Source organism: Conger conger, chromosome 2 (genome assembly GCF_963514075.1).
Source record: "Conger conger chromosome 2, fConCon1.1, whole genome shotgun sequence".
NCBI classification, from domain to species: Eukaryota; Metazoa; Chordata; class Actinopteri; order Anguilliformes; family Congridae; genus Conger; species Conger conger.
Window position 1 is genome coordinate 49,729,484 of NC_083761.1, and position 21,974 is coordinate 49,751,457.

The 21,974-nt window shown below is 38.7% G+C and overlaps 1 protein-coding gene across 9 annotated transcripts; it reads right to left on the reverse strand.

Annotated features, from left to right (window-relative positions):
• Positions 1-1,944: 1,944 nt before the first annotated feature.
• LOC133121556 (linker for activation of T-cells family member 1-like) lies at positions 1,945-21,443 on the reverse strand. Of its 9 annotated transcripts, none has more exons than XM_061230815.1 (12): positions 18,357-21,013; positions 18,071-18,113; positions 16,398-16,441; positions 15,412-15,490; positions 14,928-14,980; positions 12,999-13,037; positions 12,748-12,793; positions 12,399-12,475; positions 10,569-10,604; positions 8,387-8,446; positions 4,271-4,342; positions 1,945-3,235 (listed from the first exon to the last, which is right to left on the reverse strand). In XM_061230815.1, the coding sequence occupies exons 1-12, from the start codon at positions 18,505-18,507 to the stop codon at positions 3,228-3,230; spliced, it is 708 nt and encodes a 235-aa protein (XP_061086799.1). In that variant the 5' UTR covers positions 18,508-21,013; the 3' UTR covers positions 1,945-3,227. The 9 variants fall into 9 exon arrangements, with proteins under 9 accessions (XP_061086799.1, XP_061086804.1, XP_061086797.1 ...); XM_061230820.1 differs by lacking the exons at positions 1,945-3,235; positions 4,271-4,342; positions 18,357-21,013 and adding exons at positions 5,353-6,778; positions 16,045-16,060; positions 21,024-21,443; XM_061230813.1 differs by lacking the exons at positions 1,945-3,235; positions 4,271-4,342 and adding exons at positions 5,353-6,778; positions 21,024-21,443 and having other exon boundaries at positions 18,357-18,461.
• Positions 21,444-21,974: the final 531 nt, after the last annotated feature.

Below are 21,974 nucleotides of genomic sequence, written 5' to 3' on the forward strand. Positions count from 1 at the left end.
GAAGAGGAGAGGGAAAATGTTTTAATAGAAATGCTCGCTCCCATTTTTTACTCTTCCCTTTTTCAACTTCCTCTCTCCTGTTGTAGGTGAATAAAAAAGAGAAAAGCAAAATAAAAATAAATAAAAATAAAAAAGACCAAAAAAATAAAGTTTTAAACTAAACTACAGAGGTGTGTTGTGGTGTTTACTTGGGTCTGGTGAATCGAAAGCTGAAGTAGATGAGCATTCCTGCGGGTGCAGATGGTTTACGTACTGGAGCCCTACACAATCCCTCCACCTTCAGATTTAGCTACTAATAAAAGCAATGGCAATCCAGACAATTAACACCATCATTGGATTTGGTATAATCAAAATGTATTTGAATTCCTTGGAGAGGAGGAGTGAAGTCCCTGGGGAGAAGATACAATCAGCATTATAGCTGAAATGGTGAAGAAATATTTACTATAATGCAGCGCTACTCAACTCCACGTACTGTGGGGAACGGTGTCTGCAGGTATTTGCTCATACCGTTCGCTACACCACCTGATTTACTAATTCACTAATTCACTAATTATTTTACCTGCTTGGTTTAGATAATAAGCTAATTACTGAAAGCAGGTGATGTAGCACAGGGTTGAAGCAAACGGCTGCAGCCCGCAGGATGTGGAGTTGAGTAGCGCTGCTATAATTGAACTTGCATCACTAGTTGAGTGTAGGGATCAGTGTAAAATTGTATGGACCTGGGATTTTCCTGTGGCCACAAGGCTTCCTGTTAAATAGGTGATTGAGGATGGTTAGCTGCTTGTTCTGAGGGTCTTCCTCTTACATCGCTCTGTGAGCTTTTTTTAAAACCAAAAAAATGTTTCACATAACAGTGTAGTACATGGTGTAGTAATAGTTTGAATATGTTGACTATGGGTTATTCTGGCATAAATGGATGAATGTTATGTGCACCTTTTTCTTTTTTTGTCAGAATTGTTTTGTTTAAAAAAAGTGATGTCAGAGGATGACCTTTCTTAGTGGTGTTGACATGCAGTTTCTCTAGATGATGGAATGTTTGGTTCTTCACTTCCAAGTGTCGCTGTCCTGTGGTCTCTACAAACATTTCCACAACCGTTTTTAAGTCTGGTTCCAATGCTCACTGTTCTTGGCCCGTTTCAGTCTAGTACTTTGGTTTGGGGAAAAATAATATTCATGACATTTTTTGTTGCCAATTTCACTTGGGTATTGCCTCTCTCATCTCAGGTTCCTTATCCACAATTAATATCTTGATCTCACCATATTTGTCCTGAAAAATCTTTTTAAACATAAATGTGGAAGTCTCCGTTTTACAATTTGCGTTCCTTTTTGGCAATCCGTACACTCCGTTTTGAAAACTGCCCTCGATTTGCCGATCCTTACCCTCAGTTTCGCAAAGCGTGTGCTTGGCTTGCCAGTTTGTACCCTCACGGATTGCAAAACCGTGAGAATGGATTTTCTTTTACCTAGGGGGCTCCTTAAAAAAATGATTCTTCCTCACTGCAACGTCCTTCGTGATTGAAGAGCTGAGCGTGCCTGTTCTCAGGTACAGCCAGCTGCTGCAGTACCAGCAAAGCTATTCAGTGTGCTGAAGGGCTACAGTACCAGCAAAGCTATTCAGTCAGTGTGCTGAAGGGCTGCATTCCTCTGCCACTTCCTGTACATGCCTTCATTTTCCATTTTCCAGTCTGCATCAACTTTACATGCTGTATACTGTAGCTAATATTACTCTATTATCAGCAAGATTTGTTTTATAAGGTGTCACTTTTTGAGCACTGAATGGTTTATTAGTCCACTCATTTAAGATATATGGTGACAATGTAATATTCTTTTTCAAGGTTTTTTTTTGCCAAAGTAAAAACTTTTTTTTGAGGACGTGGTCTCAGGTTCAAGTATGACAATACATTTACATTCACATATTGAGAAGGAATAATTAACAATTCAACATGCATTACAAATGCATACTTTATTTCGCTTCCCATAATCTTGCCAACATTATTTGAAAATCTTACAAAAAAGGCCAAACATTGACACATTTAATTGTTCAAATAAAATAAAGACAGGATCTGTCTATATTGAAATAGCAGGTAATGCTAATATACACTGCTCAAAAAAAATTAAGGGAACACTAATCGTCACAATGTAACACCAAGTCAGTTAAACTTCAGGGATATCAATCTGTCCATTTAGGAAGCACAAGTGATTGTGAATCAATTTCACCTGCTTTGGTGCAAATGGGAGTGACAACAGGAGCAATGGAGATGCAAAAGCAAGACAACCTCCAAAAAGGTAATGGTTTTGCATGTGGTGGCCACAGACAATTACTTTCTCCTGACTAATTATCTCGTTTTGTGTTCTGCTAGTGTCCTTGTCACTACTGGTAGCATGAGGCGGTACCTGCAGCCCAATCAGGTTGCACAGGTAGTCCAGTTCCTTTGTGCAAGAAGCAACAGGAGGAGCACTGCCAGAGCCCTACATGACCTCCAGCAGGCTACTGGTGTGCATGTTTCTGACCAAACTGTCAGAAATAGACTCCATGAGGGCCCAACGTCGTCTCGTGGGACCTGTGCTCACAGCCCAGCACTGTGCAGCTCGATTGGCATTCGCGAGAGACCACCAGAATTGGCAGGTCCGCCATTGGCACCCTGTTCTCTTTACAGATTAGAGCAGGTTTACACTGAGCACATGTGACAGGTGTGAAAGAGTCTGGAGATGCCGTGGTGAACGTTATGCTGCCTGTAACATCATCCAGCATGACCGGTTTGGCGGTGGGTCAGTGATGGTCTGGGGAGGCATATCCTTGGAGGGTCGCACAGACCTCCATGTCATAGCCAACGGTACCCTGACTGCTGTTAGGTTTCCTAAGACCATTGTTACGTCATTTTGTTCTCAACAAATTATACAATGTACAACAGTAAAGATTTTCAACTTTAATAAATCGTTCATCAAGATCTGATGTGTCCCTTAAGCGTTCCCTTAATTTCTTTGAGCAGTGTAATTGCATCAAGTAATGAACATAAAGCAAAAAATATATTCTCAGGAGTTCTCAGCAATTTCTATAGGATATGAGATGCAACAAATGTTTCAGGCTTTTAATGTTAATTTTGCTTTTACTTTCAACCTCAAACGTTCTATGCATCAATTTCCTTATCTCAGTTTGTTTCATAAGTGCTACAGTTGAAGTGTGTTTGATTCACTGAACACCACACAAGATTACTTCCTCTTGGCTGTTAGTGACCTGAAATGAAAAGAGTCCAGTATTAGGTAAAGTTGCAGTTCATACAGTTTACAGTCTCTCTAGTAAATTGTATTTATTTCCTTGTATTTCATTTAATTGCATTTCATTTTTATCGCCATTTTCTTTGAGCTCAAACCTCAGCCCAGAAAGACACTGATGGACCAGCCTCTGAGTAACAAATTAAATACGGTCAATAAAGTGTACTGTATTCTCTATTAAACAGTATGTTCTTACATTTGTATTTAAATTGGTTTTTGGCCAACCCAAATCTTTCCTACTGATGAATGGTTTTGTTTGTTGCGTTTAGGGTTATTGTCTTATTGCATCAGCCATGAGTTTGGAGGAATTTCTCTGTACACTGCCAATTAAAATGCCTGCGCACTTCCAAATTCACCCTGATACCATCTTCACTCTCATAACATCATCGATAAAGACAAGTGAACCTGTTTCAGAAGCAGCCAGACATGTCCAAGCTGTGACATTAGGTGCTTTGGATCATGAGATCATGAGGTCTCTTTCTCCACTTGTGATTTCCATCATTTTGGTTAAGGTTTATTTTGGTCTCATATATGGACAGAAATTGGTTCCAGAACCCTTCAATTCTTGCTCCTGGTGATACATTTGCATCTTGCAGCGTATCCTCTGAAATTCTGCTCTCTAAGTCTTCTGCATGCGGTAGCTTGTGATATTTTCACCCCTGACTGCAGGTGTTTTATGGTTTATCTCGGGGTGTGGCTACTGGTGGGCAGTGTCCACCCAGAACGGTTGTCTGCCCACCCTGCAGCGACCCACAAGTCTCCCACAAATCTGCTATATGCACCACAGGCAGAAGTAAAGTTTAGAAATTTGCATTATCCTGCCGCGAATTCAGACAATTACGAATTATGCAACCAAAAAAAGCTAGGTAAAACAAATCTGTATCTTCCCATATAACCTTAATTGATAATAATCATATATTATCGGCATACTGGATGTAGACAAATAAAAATGAATGAGGTTCAACCAAGTATTAGAAAAGTGTGAGCAGACGGGTACCTCTTTGTGGGGGAGCATTGACATAATCGGAGCTGTCATTTTCCTCACTGTCGATGCTCTCACAGGACACACCTGTTGACCGATGGCAAACACAGTCATCATGAGATACAGCACAGGCCACTCCTGTTGGCCGATGGCAAACAGTCATCATGAGATACAGCACAGGCCACTCCTGTTGACCGATGGCAAACACAGCACAGGACGAGGCCTCTAACATACAAACATTTACATCTAATGTTGTGTAAGGAGCAAGAGTAGAGCGTTGCCAGTTTTCACACAAAGTTGCAAAGTTAAAATGCTGTGATGAAATTACAAGAATGCACTCTGCTGAGTGCAGACCTCCACCAGGGCACAAATCTCCCCTCACATGCATGCGCACATTAAATGTCTTGGTAATCCAGTCATTACATTCTGAAATATGTTCAAGAGAGGTTATGCAGTTACCACAAACAAAACATTTCATCCTCTTGGCAACATGAGTGTGTACAGCAACTTTCATGGCAATCCTGCCATTACTTTTTGAGCTTTGTCAATCACACATTGAAAGTTAGTCTGATGTTGACGGTAGAGGAAAGGTCATGGGATCACCAATCAATATGTTTCTTGTTCTTGGGAACATGAATCTACACAGAAAACTTAATTTCAATCTAGCTACTACTATCTAGCTAAATATGCCAGTTAAAAGGACACATGGACAGATGGATGGATGAGTGTCATTATTCAACCTCCTTGGAGATAATTGCTTTGATACAGAACAGAATGAAAGGGGATTCCAGGTCTGCATGAAATTGTACAGTGAGCTCCATGTCTTTGGACAAAGACTTGTTTTTTTTCTTGATTTGGCTATGTAGTCCACAATTTTAGATTTGTAATCAAACAATTCCCATGTGCTTTTTACATTACATTACAAGGCATTTAGCAGACGCCCTTATCCAGAGCGATGTACAACGAAGTGCAGATCAAACACAAGTACAAGTGCAAGTGCAAAGAGGACCTGAGAGGACAGTACAGTTCCGAGTCCTAGTGTAACCATACAGATACAATCAGAACCCTTGAAGAATACATCAACTTCCAAACTAGCATACCCCGAGTACAACAATACAATAGCTAATAGAAAAAAAAACAACAATATCTATACAACTATATAAGTGCAATTATAGTCTATGGCATATATAAGGCTAATCATGGTGGTGAGTTAGGGAGGGAAAGGTGTAGACTGAAGAGATGAGTCTTCAGTCTGCCCTTGAAAGTGGTCAGAGACTCTGCCATTCTGACATCCACCGGGAGGTCATTCCACCACCGTGGGACCAGGACAGACAGCAGTCATGAGCGAGAAGTGCAGGTGTGGCGAGGGGGAGGCGCCAGATGGCACAAAGTAGCAGAACAGAGGGGTCTTGCTGGTGCTTTAAGTGCACATTCTCAACTTATATTAGTTACAGCATTTATTTGAAGAACTGAAAACAGTTTATACACATATCCCCTCTCCCTCATTTCAGGGCACCATTAATGTTATGTAAATGAAAGTAGTCATGTTTATCACATATTCTTTGCATGCAATAAGTGTCTGTGACCCATTGACATCATCAGGTGCCATCTTCTCTGGTGATGCTCTGCCAGGCCATCTTCAGTTCCTGCTTGGTTCAGTGGCTAGTTGCCTCAAATAGGATGTTCATCCAAAAATGAAATTAAGTATGTGTCCACTTACCTATAATACTATACATCCAGATAGTTTCACTGAGATGTGACAAAGTTTTTCCAAAAAATATTTAACAATACTGGTGTTCTTCTGCTTGCAATAGAATAAATAGTTCTGGAGTAAAATGTGAATTGGATCTCTGTTGACATTTGTGAGTAACTGTGGCATTGTATTTGAAAAGATTTTGAGTTTTTTTAATGTACATTTTTGGTGAATTCATTACCAGAAATAAAAAGGTCTGTGTGGTCCATTATATTATGGCAAAATATCATTTACATTTACATTTTAGTCATTTGGCAGATGCTTAATCCAAAGCGACTAACAAGCAACACATCCATAACTAGTAAAAAACACATGAAGTGCTCTTCTAAACATACAGCGGTCATAAGTGCAATTATTTTTTTGGGGTTAGACAAGAGGGATAAGGATATCAGAAAGGGGGGGTAAATCAGGAGGTAGGACTCAGGTACAGTTTGAAAAGGAGTGTTTTTAGTCTGCGTCGAAATAGGGGGAGGGATTCTGCTGTCCTGACAGTGGTAGGCAAGTCATTCCACCACTGAGGAACCGGAACGGAAAACAGGCGTGAACGTGCAGCTCGACCGTGTAAGGTCGGGCAGTCCCCTTAGCAGCCTGAAATGCCAACACTAGGGCCTTCAATCGGATGCGTGTGGCAATAGGAAGCCAGTGGAGGCCAATGAGGAGTGGGGTGACATGAGCCGATCTGGGCCGACTGGTGATCAGGCGGGCTGCAGCATTCTGGACCAGCTGGAGGGGCTTGATGGCACAAGCTGGGAGACTGGCTAGGATATCATCTAGAAAATGTGTCACATTTCAGCGAAACTACTCTGGGTAAGTGAAAACATACTTTAATTGTATTTTTGGGTTAACTGCCCATTTAAGTCTTCTTTAATCATATGAAATGCATGTTCAGTTGATTTCAGATCGGGTGAATTACTATTTTTGAAAAACTCCTATATTGCTTTAACAGTATGTTTGGGATCATTGGGCCCAATGCAAGAACATTTTTATATTATCATAAATTTCTCTTACTTTTTTAGTATGAAGGGCTCATACAAGTGTGCCAAATCAAAGAAAGACGTCCAGAGTATACAGTGGCTTCAGAAAGTATTCAGACCCCTTGACTTTTTGCATAATTTATTGTGTTGTAGGTTTAATTTGAATGGATAAAATTTCTGTTTTGCTCACCAATCTACATGCAATAACCCATAATGATAAAGTGAAAACATTTTTTCACATTTCTTAAAAATCTATTCAGATCCTTAATTCAGCTGAGGTCACATGCTTGCCGGTTTTCCTCAACCTCTCTGTATTTGGCTACATTCATCCTTCACTCAGTTCTGACCAGTCTCCTGTCCTGCTGCTGAGAAGCACCCCCATAGCATGATGCTGCCACCACCATGCTTCACCATAGGGATGGTATTAGCCTGGTGATGAGTAGCGCCTGGTCTTCTCCAGACATAGTGATTGGAGTTCTGCTCAAAGAGTTCAATTTTTGTCTCATCTCATTCAAGTCCTGAGAAGTTTTGCCCCATATTTAGGGAACTGCTACACTGCTGGTGATTTTAAAAATGCCTACACACAGAATTTAAGCATTTAATCCAAATAACCTCAACTGAAAAAAGTGTGACAGTGCTCCTTTAATCTGTTCATAAAAGTGGTTATTGCATGAGGTCCATTGTCTTTCTGACGGATGAAGCACTGTCAAATGAGTTTGGAGATATTTGCTTGAACTTGAGCAGCTAAGATGCTTTGGATCTTGGGCAGTTACTTTTGGCATCCACTCGCGTACGCAAGTGCATCTTGGTCTCATTTGTTTACAAGACCTTTTTCCGGAACACTGTGGGCTCCATTCGGTAGTTATTAGTCGTACCCGTGACCTGTAACCAGGTCATGATGCTTTTGCAGCTCAGTAGTGTTCTGTTTATGGGGTATTTTATTAATTACACTGAAAATTCTTTGGTCATCAACTGTAGAGGTCTTCCTTAGCCTACCAGGTCCTCATGAGTGCTATCTTTCTTTTTAATGATGTTACAAACATTTGGTTTTTCTCTGGCTGGTTTTTTTTATTATTTCTCAGCCTCATAATGGCTTCCTTGACTTTCATTAGTGCAACTCTCTCATAGTTACAAATGCCAGATTCCAAAGGAAATCAAAAGCCTAGAATCAAGACAATACTCAAATACACAATGAGCACTTATATTTTGACATGGTAAAACTATAATGTATAGAAAATACCCTTTAATATCTACACTTTAACTGCATGAGAACAGTTTAATCACAAACAAATTGAGAAAATATTCCCCAAGAGTTGTATAAATAAAAGCTGGTGGAAACAAAGCCGCTTTTGTTAATCACATTAGACTGACACATTATTTCTCTCAATAACAAACATGACTCACCTGGAAATAGTCCAAAAGGCTCATCTTTCACATTGATATAATTCTTCTCACTCGCTGTATCTGTCACACACAAATACAAACATTTAATTTATGATGACTTTCGACTTCATCTTTTTTTCTGCTGTTAATGGTCATCAATTGTACACTGTAATCAGGTCAATAAATAAATAAATAAATAGGGGTGTCTCGGTGGCGCAGCCTGTAGAGCACTGACCGCATGCTCATTGCGAGCCGCGACGTCGGCGGTTCGAATCCGACCGTCCGACATTTGTCCATGTCTTCCCCTCTCTCTCGCTCCCATTCTTCCTGTCTCTATACTATATACTGTCCAATAAAGCTGAAAAAGGCCTAAAAAATATCTAAAAAAATAAAATAAATAAATAAATAAATATATATATATATACATATACAGTCAGGTCCATAAATATTGGGACATCGACACAATTCTCCTCTTTTTCTCTCTATACACCACCACAATGGATTTTTAAAGAAAAGAACAAGATATGCTTTAACTGCAGACTTTCAGCTTTAATTTGAGGGTATTTACATCCAAATCAGGTGAACGGTGTAGGAATTACAACAGTTTCTATATGTGCCTCCCACTTTTTAAGGGACCAAAAGTAATGGGACAATTGGCTGCTCAGCTGTTCCATGGCCAGGTGTGTGTTATTCCCTCATTATCTCATTTACAAGGAGCAGATAAAAGGTCTAGAGTTCATTTCAAGTGTGCTATTTGCATTTGGAATCTGTTGCTGTCAACTCTCAATATGAGATCCAAAGAGCTGTCACTATCAGTGAAGCAAGCCGTCATTAGGCTGAAAAATCAAAACAAACCCATCAGAGAGATAGCAAAAACATTAGGTGTGGCCAAATCAACTGTTTGGAACATTCTTAAAAAGAAAGAACGCACCAGTGAGCTCAGCAACACCAAAAGACCCGGAAGACCACGGAAAACAACTGTGGTGGATGACAGAAGAATTCTTTCCCTGGTGAAGAAAAACCCCTTCACAACAGTTGGCCAGATCAAGAACACACTCCAGGAGGTAGGTGTATGTATGTCAAAGTCAACAATCAAGAGAAGAGTTCACCAGAGTGAATACAGAGGGTTCACCACAAGATGTAAACCATTGGTGAGCCTCAAAAACAGGAAGACCTGATTAGAGTTTGCCAAACAACATCTAAAAAAGCCTTTACAGTTCTGGAACAACATCCTATGGACAGATGAGACAAAGATCAACTTGTACCAGAATGATGGGAAGAGAAGAGTATGGAGAAAGAAAGTAACTGCTCATGATCCAAAACATACCACCTCATCAGTGAAGCATGGTGGTGGTAGTGTCATGGCGTGGGCATGTATGGCTGCCAATGGAACTGGTTCCCTTGTATTTATTGATGATGTGACTGCTGACAAAAGCAGCAGGATGAATTCTGAAGTGTTTCGGGCAATATTATCTGCTCATATTCAGCCAAATGCTTCAGAACTCATTGGACGGTGCTTCACAGTGCAGATGGACAATGACCCGAAGCATACTGAGAAAGCAACCAAAGAGTTTTTTAAGGCAAAGAAGTGGAATGTTATGCAATAGCCAAGTCAATCACCTGACCTGAATCCAATTGAACATGCATTTCACTTGCTGAAGACAAAACTGAAGGGAAAATGCCCCAAGAACAAGCAGGAACTGAAGACAGTTGCAGTAGAGGCCTGGCAGAGCATCACCAGGGATGAAACCCAGCGTCTGGTGATGTCTATGCGTTCCCGACTTCAGGCTGTAATTGACTGCAAAGGATTTGCAACCAAGTATTAAAAAGTGAAAGTTTAATTTATGATTGTTAGTTTGTCCCATTACATTTGGTCCCTTAAAAAGTGGGAGGCACATATACAAACTGTTGTAATTCCTACACCGTTCACCTGACTTGGATGTAAATACCCTCAAATTAAAGCTGAAAGTCTGCAGTTAAAGCACATCTTATTCTTTTCTTTTCAAATCCATTGTGGTGATGTATAGAGCCAAAAAGATTAGAATTGTGTGATGTCCCAATATTTATGGACCTGACTGTATATATATATATATATATATATATATATATATATATATATATATATAAATATATAAAATTCTAAATCTTTTTTGAAAAGAACAGAACAACACATTGTGTAAGTAACAGCTGAGCAAATTCTTACCAGAATCCACGTTTACATAGTCCAATTCACCAGTACCTAGAATTCAGTACTTAATTAATTATTCATGTAATTAATCATTCAATAAGCAATTAAATTCTGCGTCTTGGAATAGTACCTGTATTAATGTTGGGGTTCCCAATTATTTTTATTTCAAGGCCCTATACAATGTCTACCCTGTGGCTTAGGACCCCGCACTCCAACAACATGGCTAACATTCAACACATTTTACTCCTACTACAGGCTACAGTGCAGGCTGTTTACACTAGTACATGGAAACATGTCTGGGGCCTGTTCCACAAAGTAGGATTACTGAGTTAGAAGGATAACTGCAGTAAGTAAAACCTGGAAGTCTCCCAGATCTGGAACACAGACTGAAGTGGAATGCCCTGTTCCGGTGGCAGTACATGGTACTCATTGAGCACTTTATTAGGTATTTCATTAGAATTATTTTTAGACTTATTGTTCTTCTGCTGCTGTAGCCTATCCATTTAGAGGTTTGACACATTGTGTGTTCAGAGATGCTCTTCTGCATACCACTGTTGTAATGCATGGTTATTTGTGTTCAGAGATGCTCTTCTGCATACCACTGTTGTAATGCATGGTTATTTGTGTTCAGAGATGCTCTTCTGCATACCACTGTTGTAATGCATGGTTATTTGTGTTCAGAGATGCTCTTCTGCATACCACTGTTGTAATGCATGGTTATTTGTGTTCAGAGATGCTCTTCTGCATACCACTGTTGTAATGCATGGTTATTTGTGTTCAGAGATGCTCTTCTGCATACCACTGTTGTAATGCATGGTTATTTGTGTTCAGAGATGCTCTTCTGCATACCACTGTTGTAATGCATGGTTATTTGTGTTCAGAGATGCTCTTCTGCATACCACTGTTGTAATGCATGGTTATTTGTGTTCAGAGATGCTCTTCTGCATACCACTGTTGTAATGCATGGTTATTTGTGTTCAGAGATGCTCTTCTGCATACCACTGTTGTAATGCATGGTTATTTGTGTTCAGAGATGCTCTTCTGCATACCACTGTTGTAGTGCATGGTTATTTGTGTTCAGAGATGTTCTTCTGCATACCACTGTTGTAATGCATGGTTATTTGTGTTCAGAGATGCTCTTCTGCATACCACTGTTGTAATGCATGGTTATTTGTGTTCAGAGATGCTCTTCTGCATACCACTGTTGTAATGCATGGTTATTTGTGTTCAGAGATGCTCTTCTGCATACCACTGTTGTAATGCATGGTTATTTGCATTACGGTCAACTTTCCTGCCAGCTGCGACGAGCCTGGCCCTTTTCTTCTGACCTCTCTCATTAACAACACATTTTTGCCCATAGAACAGCCACTCACTGGATGTTTTTTGTGTTTCGCACCATACTCTGCAAACTCCAGAGACTGCTGTGCGTGAAAGTCCCAGGAGATCAGCAATTTCTGAGAAACCCAAACCACCTTATCTGGATCACATTTCTTGCCTATTCCGACATTTGGTCTGAAAAACAGCTGAGCATCTTGACCACGTCTGCATGCTTTTATGCATTTCGTTTCTGCCACATGATTGGCTGATTAAATATTAGCATTAACAAGCTGGTGTAAAGGTCTACCTAATAAAGTGGTCACTGAGTGTATATACAAATACTGTATATATTTTATTCTTTTTTAGAAGTTTCCAGGATCACAATATGTCCAATGTGTAAATCACACAAGGTTCAATTTATCTGAAAGCATGAAATAATGCAATATATGAAATACGGAATTAAAAATGAAAACTTTCTAAAAAGGAAAATATTTTTGAGTGTTGTCCTCTCTGCTATCCTCTGCATACCTGAGCTCTGTACAGATGCAAGGCTTTGATGGGATGCACACACAGACTTGCAGACAGGGGGATCTGGCAGCACCTCTCTTCAACACCAAGCGGAGACACAAGGAAGCAGATAGATGCGGAACAAAAAAAGAAAGATTCAGGAATATGCAGCACCACAGGCCAATGTGCAATTGCTTTATTGTTGCTATTATTACATTCTTGTTTATTGCTAGAAATGTCAAATTAACATTTAGTTTTTTATTGAAATTAATTTTTTTCAATAAAATGAGACATATCTCACTACTTGCCCTTCTGTTTATTACAAGATTGATGAATGCAAACTCAAATATATCAATAAAAAGAAACTCACATGTACCCTGGTGCATCATCATCTTCTTTGTCATCAACATAGACACCTGCAGTGGAATTGAAATATATACACACACACACAGAGAAACTACTGTGATTGTCATGTAATGTAATTATGTTATGTTATTACATCAAATTTCAGGACTAAAATTATTATTTTTTTATTTGTATTTGTGTCTACCACTCTGTTCACCAGTTTACTCCTTTGAAAAGATAGCAACAATCATATTTTATAAGAAATTTGATTCTTACCATGAGGCGATTCCTGGTTCTCATAGCTGGGAATACTCCCTGTAATCAAAAAGCAATTTGTATAACTACATCAAAGGAAATCAGTGGATTCAATTCAACAAAGGCACTGAGATAGCCTTTGAATTGCAAGTAACAGTGGGAAATGTTGCACCTCTTAAGAAGAAGGAGGGTATCCGTTTCCTTTGGTTTAATGGTAATTTGCTCTCAACAAACACCAGTGTTTGAATAGGTTGGAAATAGGAACACACTTATTCCAGTGCCATGGAATGTCCCCTGAACTGTGGTTGATGAAGGACTATGGTCTATGTTATGAAGTGCTCCAACAGTGAAAATACCTTTTCTTAGGATAGCAGGGCAGACCAGGTCCTGTGCAATGTACTTTCGACAGACATCAGATGCAAGCTGGGTTTTAACCTTAAGGACACGTTTGTAGTTAATACTGATCCCAATGTGTTGATAGAATTGACCATGTTCGTGCTTCTTTTTGATTGTGAACTTGAAGACCAATATAAAGAGGAAGAAGCGGCTTGAAGTTTGGAAGACCTTGATGGTCATGTTGCATTAGCAAATCTTTTTCTTAGTTTTGAAAAGTATCAGCTGAGAAATGGTTAGGAATACCTGACAAACATAACTAGTGACAGTATGGTCATTCAGTAGCATGGAAACCAGCACCTTCAAACTGGATGGGACAGAATCATTATGACAGCTTTTTATTATGACATGTGGGAAGTAACCATCAAATTCAAACCCTGTATAGTCAAACATATCATTGCAAATTGATTCACTAGTTTTGCCATTGCAAGTGCCTCTGTACCATAGACACAAACCTTTGTGCTATCTTTCGGCATGGTCTGCATTCCATCTTTGAAAACAATTAATGTTGCATTTCCGAAGGATTGGTCCTCACATCCATAACATTCAGCACATTTTTCAGTTTTATTTGATTGTCTGATTTTCTCAGACCTTTGGATACTCCTGTATGTTTTTTTTATTTAATGAAACCATGATGTGAATATTTGAATATTTCACAAATCTTAATCTCTGAATCTGATTCTAAAAATATTGAATTTCAATCCATTAGTATTTTTTTTATCTCCAACTCATAATTCCCCATTGATTTGATTTGCACACTATCCCAACAGTTATATCACAATATTCAATATAGTGCTAGTCACTTGCTTACGTGCTAATCTCAAATATCACTTGCTAACGTGGTAATCTCAAATATCGAATATGATGCTAGTCCCTTGCTAATGTGCTAATCTTAAATATCCCCAGTTTAATTCTCTCAACTCTCTCCCAGGCATCAAGCATTTATACAAGTTTTGTTTGTAAGATATGCTCATGTTGGGGGAGGGGGTTGCTGCTTGCCTCCCTGTCTTATTCATGCAAACTTGTGTGGACAGTAGGGAGGTTTTCCAGAACAGAGCCATACAGCCAATCAATATCTGTATTGCCTAAGATTGCTAAGAATGATTTTAACTTTGACAACAGTGGTCCTAATTGAAGGCTATATTTCCAGCATCTAGTTGTCAAATCCATATCGTGAATGATATGTAACATTGTGTTGAAAATTCACCATGGATCTAAATAGCAAATTGATGCAAAATGCAAATTTCCTGGAGGGGCATGCCCACGAACCCCCCTATACATTTAAGAGTCTCCAATTCCATAATAATAATAATAATAATAATAATAATAATAATAATAATAATAATAATAATATTAATTATATATACTTGATTCATTTTATGTTGTTTATGTCTACTTATTGTTTGGCAAAGACCAAAATGGCTGCCAAAATGTTGAGGACATTTTTTTATTTAATTCCCCCTTTTTGCCCCAGTGTATGCACTCCTGTCCCTTTGTCATTCTGGCAACAAGGGAGAGAAATGCTGAATGGGAGGCAAACTGAGAAAAGAAACTCACCATCTTCAGTTGGAACGAAGGAGGAGTGGCGACTCTGGTGCAAGAGGGGAGAACTAAAACAGAGAGGGAAAGATGAAGATCTACACTCATGGTAAAATGTATACGAAACATTGCCATTTGTTCAGTTACCTGCAAACACTGCCATTCAGGGTAGGTGTGTCACACAGTATGGTCATGGATTAAGTTTTTCATAATTTCTCTCCTTTTTTTAAGTGCTTTGAAATCTTTGACTGGATTTATGCTATCATGAATTGTAAATTTAATTATTCATTTTTATTTTTAATTCATTTAATTCAAATAATTCATTTATTACTTTCACGATATAAAGAGTTCTATCTGAAGACACTGTTTAAATTGTGCATTGATTGCTAGCCATTGTTAGATCCTGTTCAAAAGTGCAATCCGCTGCAGTGAGTAGAGCTGTAGCATATGTATGTGCTTAAAGTGTGAGTCTATATCGCAGTACAGACAAGAGAGTACCTACATGGGAGACAGAAGGTGGGAGGAGTGTCCCGAGCTCTCACTCATGTTGAAGGGATTGGTGGAGGCAGGGAGAACTGGGCCTGCAAATCACAAAAAAATATGTTCAGTCACAGCATCTAATCATATATAATTCTCTGAAAGATTTGAATTTAAAATTTTAAGTAGCTAATCTGATAAAGAAATTAATAAATTCATTGCATTTTCATTCAGCAAAGCTTAAATAAAGGATCGGGCACCTTGAGCCACCAACTTAAAATTATTACAATCAATGTGTTATCCACTCATAAGCCAAAATTCTTCAGTTCATGCTACAGGGGGGTGACAGTGGTGATTGAAGGATGGGCATATCTCCAGACCAACTGAGTCCCAGAAGAGTGGACCCACTGTAATGGTTAGTTAATGTCATAACTCAGCCAAGAATGACTCATATTCCTGCCCCTTGGGGATGAACTTTGCTGACTGAGCCATTCAGAAGACCCAAGCCATTTGCTATATTAAATACAACCAAATGTTTTTGCAAATTTCCAATACATTTTTAATATTCTGCCACTGTCTGACATGCATGCAAAACCATGAAGCAATTACAATTGTGTCAAAATCACAATGTATCAAAACAACAAGGAAAGATACGTACATCCAATGATAGGCGGCTGAAGGAGACATGTCAATAAACATTAGTAAATGCTGTCCACAGGAGCATAACGAGCATGACATTTCCTCATGTGTATTCTATATAAGGAGATTTTGAGGATTTTCCCCTCATATATTCTGGAAAACTGTTCAAGACAGGATATAATGCATAAAACTCACGTGCTGCTACTCCTTTTGAACACACTAGCTGGCTTTCTTTCTATGTATTAAAATTACACAACGTTTTCTCTATCAACTATGCATGCTCCATATATGCTGGCATGCTGATGGTCTTGCTATATATATGATGTTAGGGAATAATAATTTCCAAAAAGTGGCTTGAAAGGATTTATTTACCTGCAGGTCGCACTATACGAAATCCTCCGGATCCTGCTGGAAAACTATATAGAAAATATTTCAGAATAATAGACTGACATCACACCACAGAAGAGTGTAAAACTAACATACAGTATATACACTCAGTGAGCACTTTATTAGGTATTTATTAGACTTATTTTTTAGACTTCTACTGCCGAAGCCTATCCACTTAGAGTTATGATGCATTGTGTGTTCAGAGATGCTCTTCTGAATACCACTGTTGTAATGTGTGGTTATTCACTTAGATCATATTTTTTCCCCATTATGATGGTTGATGTGAACATTAACTGAAGCTCCTGACCCGTATCTACATGACTGTATGCATTGCACTGCTGCCAATTGGCTGATTAGATAATCACATGAGTAAGTTGGTGTAATAAAGTAAAAAAGTTCCTAATAAAGTACTCGGTGAGTGTACATTTACAATTGCATACATTCTGCACTCCACTGCTTTACATTTGTGATCAGACAATTCACATGCTTGGCCATGCTGAGTGACCAGCTCATACCCAGCTAGACCAGCTTATATCCACCTTGACCAGTTCAATATTCAAGCTGGTCAAGCTGCCATAGTTGGGATGTGGTTAAAGTGCACATGCTCAGCTTTTTTAAAAATGGTATACATTTTGGTTTCTTAATGTAGAAATTACAGCACTTTGTATACATTGGGCCAGATTTACATACATGAAACTCAGTGTAAAATGCGGCCTGACGAGGGTATGTTGGTGTGGTCGCAGTCTGCCTGAAAGTTTTTGAAATTTGATACCAAGTTTCATTCAATTTGATATCAGCTTTCGGAAATTTGCTATCAAAATTCCAAAGCTGGTATCAAAGTTCCGAAAATGTATATCAAATTTCAAAAACTTGACATCGAATTTCAAAAGTGCTGACTAAAGTTGCTTTACTCACATTTCCTGTTGGTGTTGGTAACTATCTCCATTGTTTACGAACATGTCAGAACATTGTTTGGCTAGCTCATTGGATAGCTAGCTGAACTAGGTGGTTGGCATTCCCACGAAAACGGGTTTTCTCTTTTACGCACCGACCAAAGACATCAGTAGTCATGCTTTGCGAACTGTTCATTTTGTGGCAAATGCATAATTATATAGGTTTGATTTGGTGGGGTGTCCTGATTATTGATGCTTGCTAGTATTATACTGGCTCCCTAGCTGATAGCTAACCAACTAGCCTACATACAGTACTTCCTAGTCATAAACAATCTTTCCTCCCTGACCGGAACCGAAATTTCATATCAAACTTCCGAAAGTTGATATCACATTTAGACAAATTTTGATATCAAGAAAAATATTAAACGTTACAACGGCGTGCCATAGTGGTTATCCTTGTGTGACGTACTACAAGGAGAATATTCTCAATCGGTTGAAAATCTTACCCAGAAAGGGTCGGTGTGTGTGCGGGTTGTTGTTTTAGCGCAGGACGAAGACAGCTGATTCTACTCATTAAGGTCTTGATTAAAGAACAGGAAACGATGTTTGTCAGATGAGCCCTAGATACACTTGTATCAGAGAGATGGCAAGAGCAACATGTGGAGGCTAAAAGGAACTGTCCAAGATCCAAATCCCTTAAAATAAAAATGAAAAAATCTAGTAAAAAAAAATGTCTTTGTATGACATTAGTAATGAAGAACTTACTACTGAGTGTCATCATCAACATCATAATTCTGCTGGATGGAAGCTGAGGAGGAGAAAAGTATTAGTTTTGCATGGTACTGTGCCCAAACAGGAAATCAAACATTCTAAAATGAATAAATACATGAGTGAATAATGATCGCCTGAAACGTAATTTACTTTATTCAATGTTTTACATTATCAATGAGTAAAAATACATCTGGGCTATTTGCAATGTTTCAAGCATCAAATATTTCCACTCCCTCCCACATGACCACCCCTCCTTTTTCTTCCCTTTTCCCCTCATTACTGTGTGAGTGTTTTCTGCAGCTCAAACACAGTCCTGTCAGGAGGACAACAGGCACCACAAGAAGAGCTCCAACCAATGTGGAATCCAGCACAGTCGTTTCCATGACTACGGAAATAAAGAAGAGCGGAGAGCGGAAGAAAGACATCATCATCTTGTTCAAATGTGAAAAACACCCACATTATAATTGCGTCACGACTAACTGATTTACAACCACACAAGGTCATTAAGTACATCACAACTGTTCTAGTGCTTCAACCAGATTTACCTGATGTTTTCTATGCATTCTACCAGGGCATTTGTTTTATAGGATTATTGCTCAAAGTCATCAGTCATCACTCTCCCACAGGCTTCCCAGTGACCCCATGTTTCTGCTCTGCATTAAAGGGATAGTTCACTTTCTGGGGTTTTCAGTTTTTTTTTTTTTTTCAGGGACATATTTTTGATTGTTCCAGATGACTATTTGTCCGCAAAGAAGGTTCATTTAGATCGATTATGCATAACAAGGGCTGATCCATTTCAGGATAGCACGTAAAATGAAAATAACAAAACATATCACAAAATGTTTCTGTATTTGCAACTTTTTAAAGCGTTTAGTTGTATTTGAAATTATGTGGCTATAGCTACTTTTAAAGTTGAGATACCTGCCTGAAGTATAGAAAATATATCATTTTGAGAAAATGGCTGAAATTACATTACATTATTGGCATTTGGCAGACGCTCTTATTCAGAGCGATGTACAGTTGATTAGACTAAGCAGGAGACAATCCTCCCCTGGAGCAATGCAGGGTTAAGGGCCTTGCTCAAGGGCCCAATGGCTGTGTGGATCTTATTGTGGCTACACAGGGATTAGAACCACCAACCTTGTGTGTCCCAGTCATTTACCTTAACCACTACGCTACAGGCCATGTGCTATGTGAACATGGTATAAGTGGCAAATAATAATCAAAAATAACATGATGAGTATTTTTACTAAACTAGGGGAATAATGAAGCATGATATCAGAATACCTCAGAATTGGTATATGGAGCTCAAAACCCCAAACCTGTAGTTCTTGACCTTAAGTACCTCACTTAATGACAGTGACCAATCTGGGAATTTAATCTGTGACCTTCAGGTCACAATTGCAGTTCTTTCTACCCATTATACTACCCAGCCACCCACAAAGAGTGATTTTCTTCTTCATATGCATTGTGTGCATGCGGGGTTCACGTTTAGCCATTGCTCAAAGGTACGGCCAGCTGCTAAACATGTGGATGGGAAAGCATGATGATTACTTTTCCTAGTTGTGTTTTTACTGGGTACAAAATTCACTAAGGTTCATCAAGTGTAAGAGATACAAATTCATGACTGCTCTCTCACTGTCTGTGGTTCAATTCAGTTGTTAATTGTCAGGAAACGGATTTCCTGTGTTCTGCACAAGATTATATCTAACACCTTGTTCACACCATAAACTCCTATATAAACTGCAAAAGCAGAGAATAGCTGGCTGGAGTCTTTTTTACGCATTTCAATCAGAATGAACAAACTGATTATCTCATTTGAACAGTGGGTAACATATACACTCAGTGATCACTTTATTAGGTAAATCTATACATCAGCTTGTTATTGCAAATATTTAATCAGCCAATCGTGGCAGAAACAAAATTCAGATCAAATGTCAGAATGTGGGAGAAATGCAATCTACGTGACTTTGGCCATGGAATGATTTTTGGTGCTAGACAGGGTGGTTTGAGTATCTCAGAAATTTTCACGGACAACAGTCTCTAGAGTTTGATAATGCAGACAATGGTGTGAAACAGTGAACAACAGTTCTGTGGGACATAACTTATTGTTAATGAGTCAAAGCTGACAGGAAGGTGACAGTAACGCAAATAACCACGCATTACAGCAGCAGTATGCAGAAGAGCATCTCTGAATAGACAATGCATCAAACCTCAAAGTGGATAGGCTACGGTGAGCGGAAGACTAATAAGTCTAAAAAATATGTCTAATAAATACCGAATGAAGTGCTCACAGAGTGTATTATGCTCAGTACATGCATGCAATATAGGAAAATACAGACACTGACTAAATTTGAGAATCATTATGCAAGCGGTTTGCAAACTACTGAATCGTACAATATAAATAATCATTACATGTTTAATTAAAGTATTACTAATTATAGCACCATTATATTTTTTAGTATTTGATAATATCATTTCTCCATGTTGTCTAGCTTTGGTATTGCTATACATTTATAAAAGGGCTAGGTAACTGCTTGCCTTGTGTAGGCTTCCCTAAATGAGTAATGGTCATCATTGTGTGTATACAGGTGCTATGTTTAGTCATTATTAAGTAAAATTCAATAAATGATTTTGAGTGATTTCATGGATTGGTGAGGAAGTAGGACAAAACATTATCCTTTGTGAGTCTTCATGTTTTATACCAATCAACAGAGTGAAATCACAACCCGACCCAGGGGAGAAAATTACAAATACAGTTTAGCCATTAACTCGACACCAGTGTATAAACTCGTGCTCAGGTGGAGATCATTTAGACATATGCATGGGAACACCCCGCACCAGTCTATTCATAGACATTTGTGAAGAAGGAGATTGCAAAAGATGACATCAATGACACACTGCCTGAGAACAAGTTAATTGTTTTCATAGCAGTTATATAACTCACCTCTTCCACGAGGACTGCAGAACCAGATGATATTCGAAATCCCTTTATACTGAGATCATTCAAGATATCCAAGCAAGTGTTCAGGAAGAGTCAAAACCGGCTCACATCATGCATGAACACACCTTCAGTCACTTTCTGTGTACCGCCATTTTGAATACAAACCCTGCCTTCTTTTCTCAATCTCCTTCAAAAAGTTTCTCGTAATCTCATCTATATGCTTTCCCTCAGTTTATCTATTTGCTAAATATCAATGAAATTATTTTATATCATTCTCTTCCTGCTACTTTGTCTTATGTTTTCAAATATTCATTAAAACTATCTGCATGCTTTCATTTTTGCTCTGACTGACTGTTGGAACCTAGTTCTTACTATTCTTCTTCAGTCACACTTCATTTGACCGGTTTTTTCTCTCAGCATTTTGCACACACTTCCCTCCCCCTCACCTTCTCACACACATTCTCATCACCCTCTCTCCACCCCCTACCCCCTCTGTGAATCAGAAACTGACAGTATCTCACACAACCATTTCAGAAAAATTTAGAGGGGGAAAAATACTCTTAATAACTTGTAACTGAGATTTTCAAGTTTTAATATGATTAAGTTTTTTTTGTTTTTATTCCTAATACAATATTGTTTCTGGTTTTCCGTGCCATTCATTGAACCTGTTGGGAACCCTGGTCGTCAGTTCCACTCTTCCCCACGATACAACACCCCAGCTGACAAAACACCATTTCAAAGTATATAGTTTCAGTTTGTAATGAATCAAAAGTTCAGTCCTGTGGCTACAATATGTGAGCATGGGATTTTTAAAGCAACGGAAATTGTGTATGGAAAATCCCACTCGCATATACAAAGACAAATTATACAGTTGACAGTGTGTTGATCAGTGTGGACGAACCACATTGACCTACTGAGAATAATTTACTAATGTGTGACAACAGTGGCGCTGTT

What these genes read in the sequence shown, in the direction of transcription:
- LOC133121556 (XM_061230812.1), bottom strand. Translation starts at nt 18,507, where the DNA reads ATGATGATGTCTTTCTTCCGCTCTCCGCTCTTCTTTATTTCCGTAGTC. An exon ending in TCGTATAGTGCGACCTGCAG is followed by an intron (nt 15,491 to 16,397) that starts GTAAATAAATCC and finishes TGTGATTTGCAG; the next exon opens with GCCCAGTTCTCCCTGCCTCC. An exon ending in GCCTTTTGGACTATTTCCAG is followed by an intron (nt 6,779 to 8,386) that starts GTGAGTCATGTT and finishes CACATTTTCTAG; the next exon opens with ATGATATCCTAGCCAGTCTC.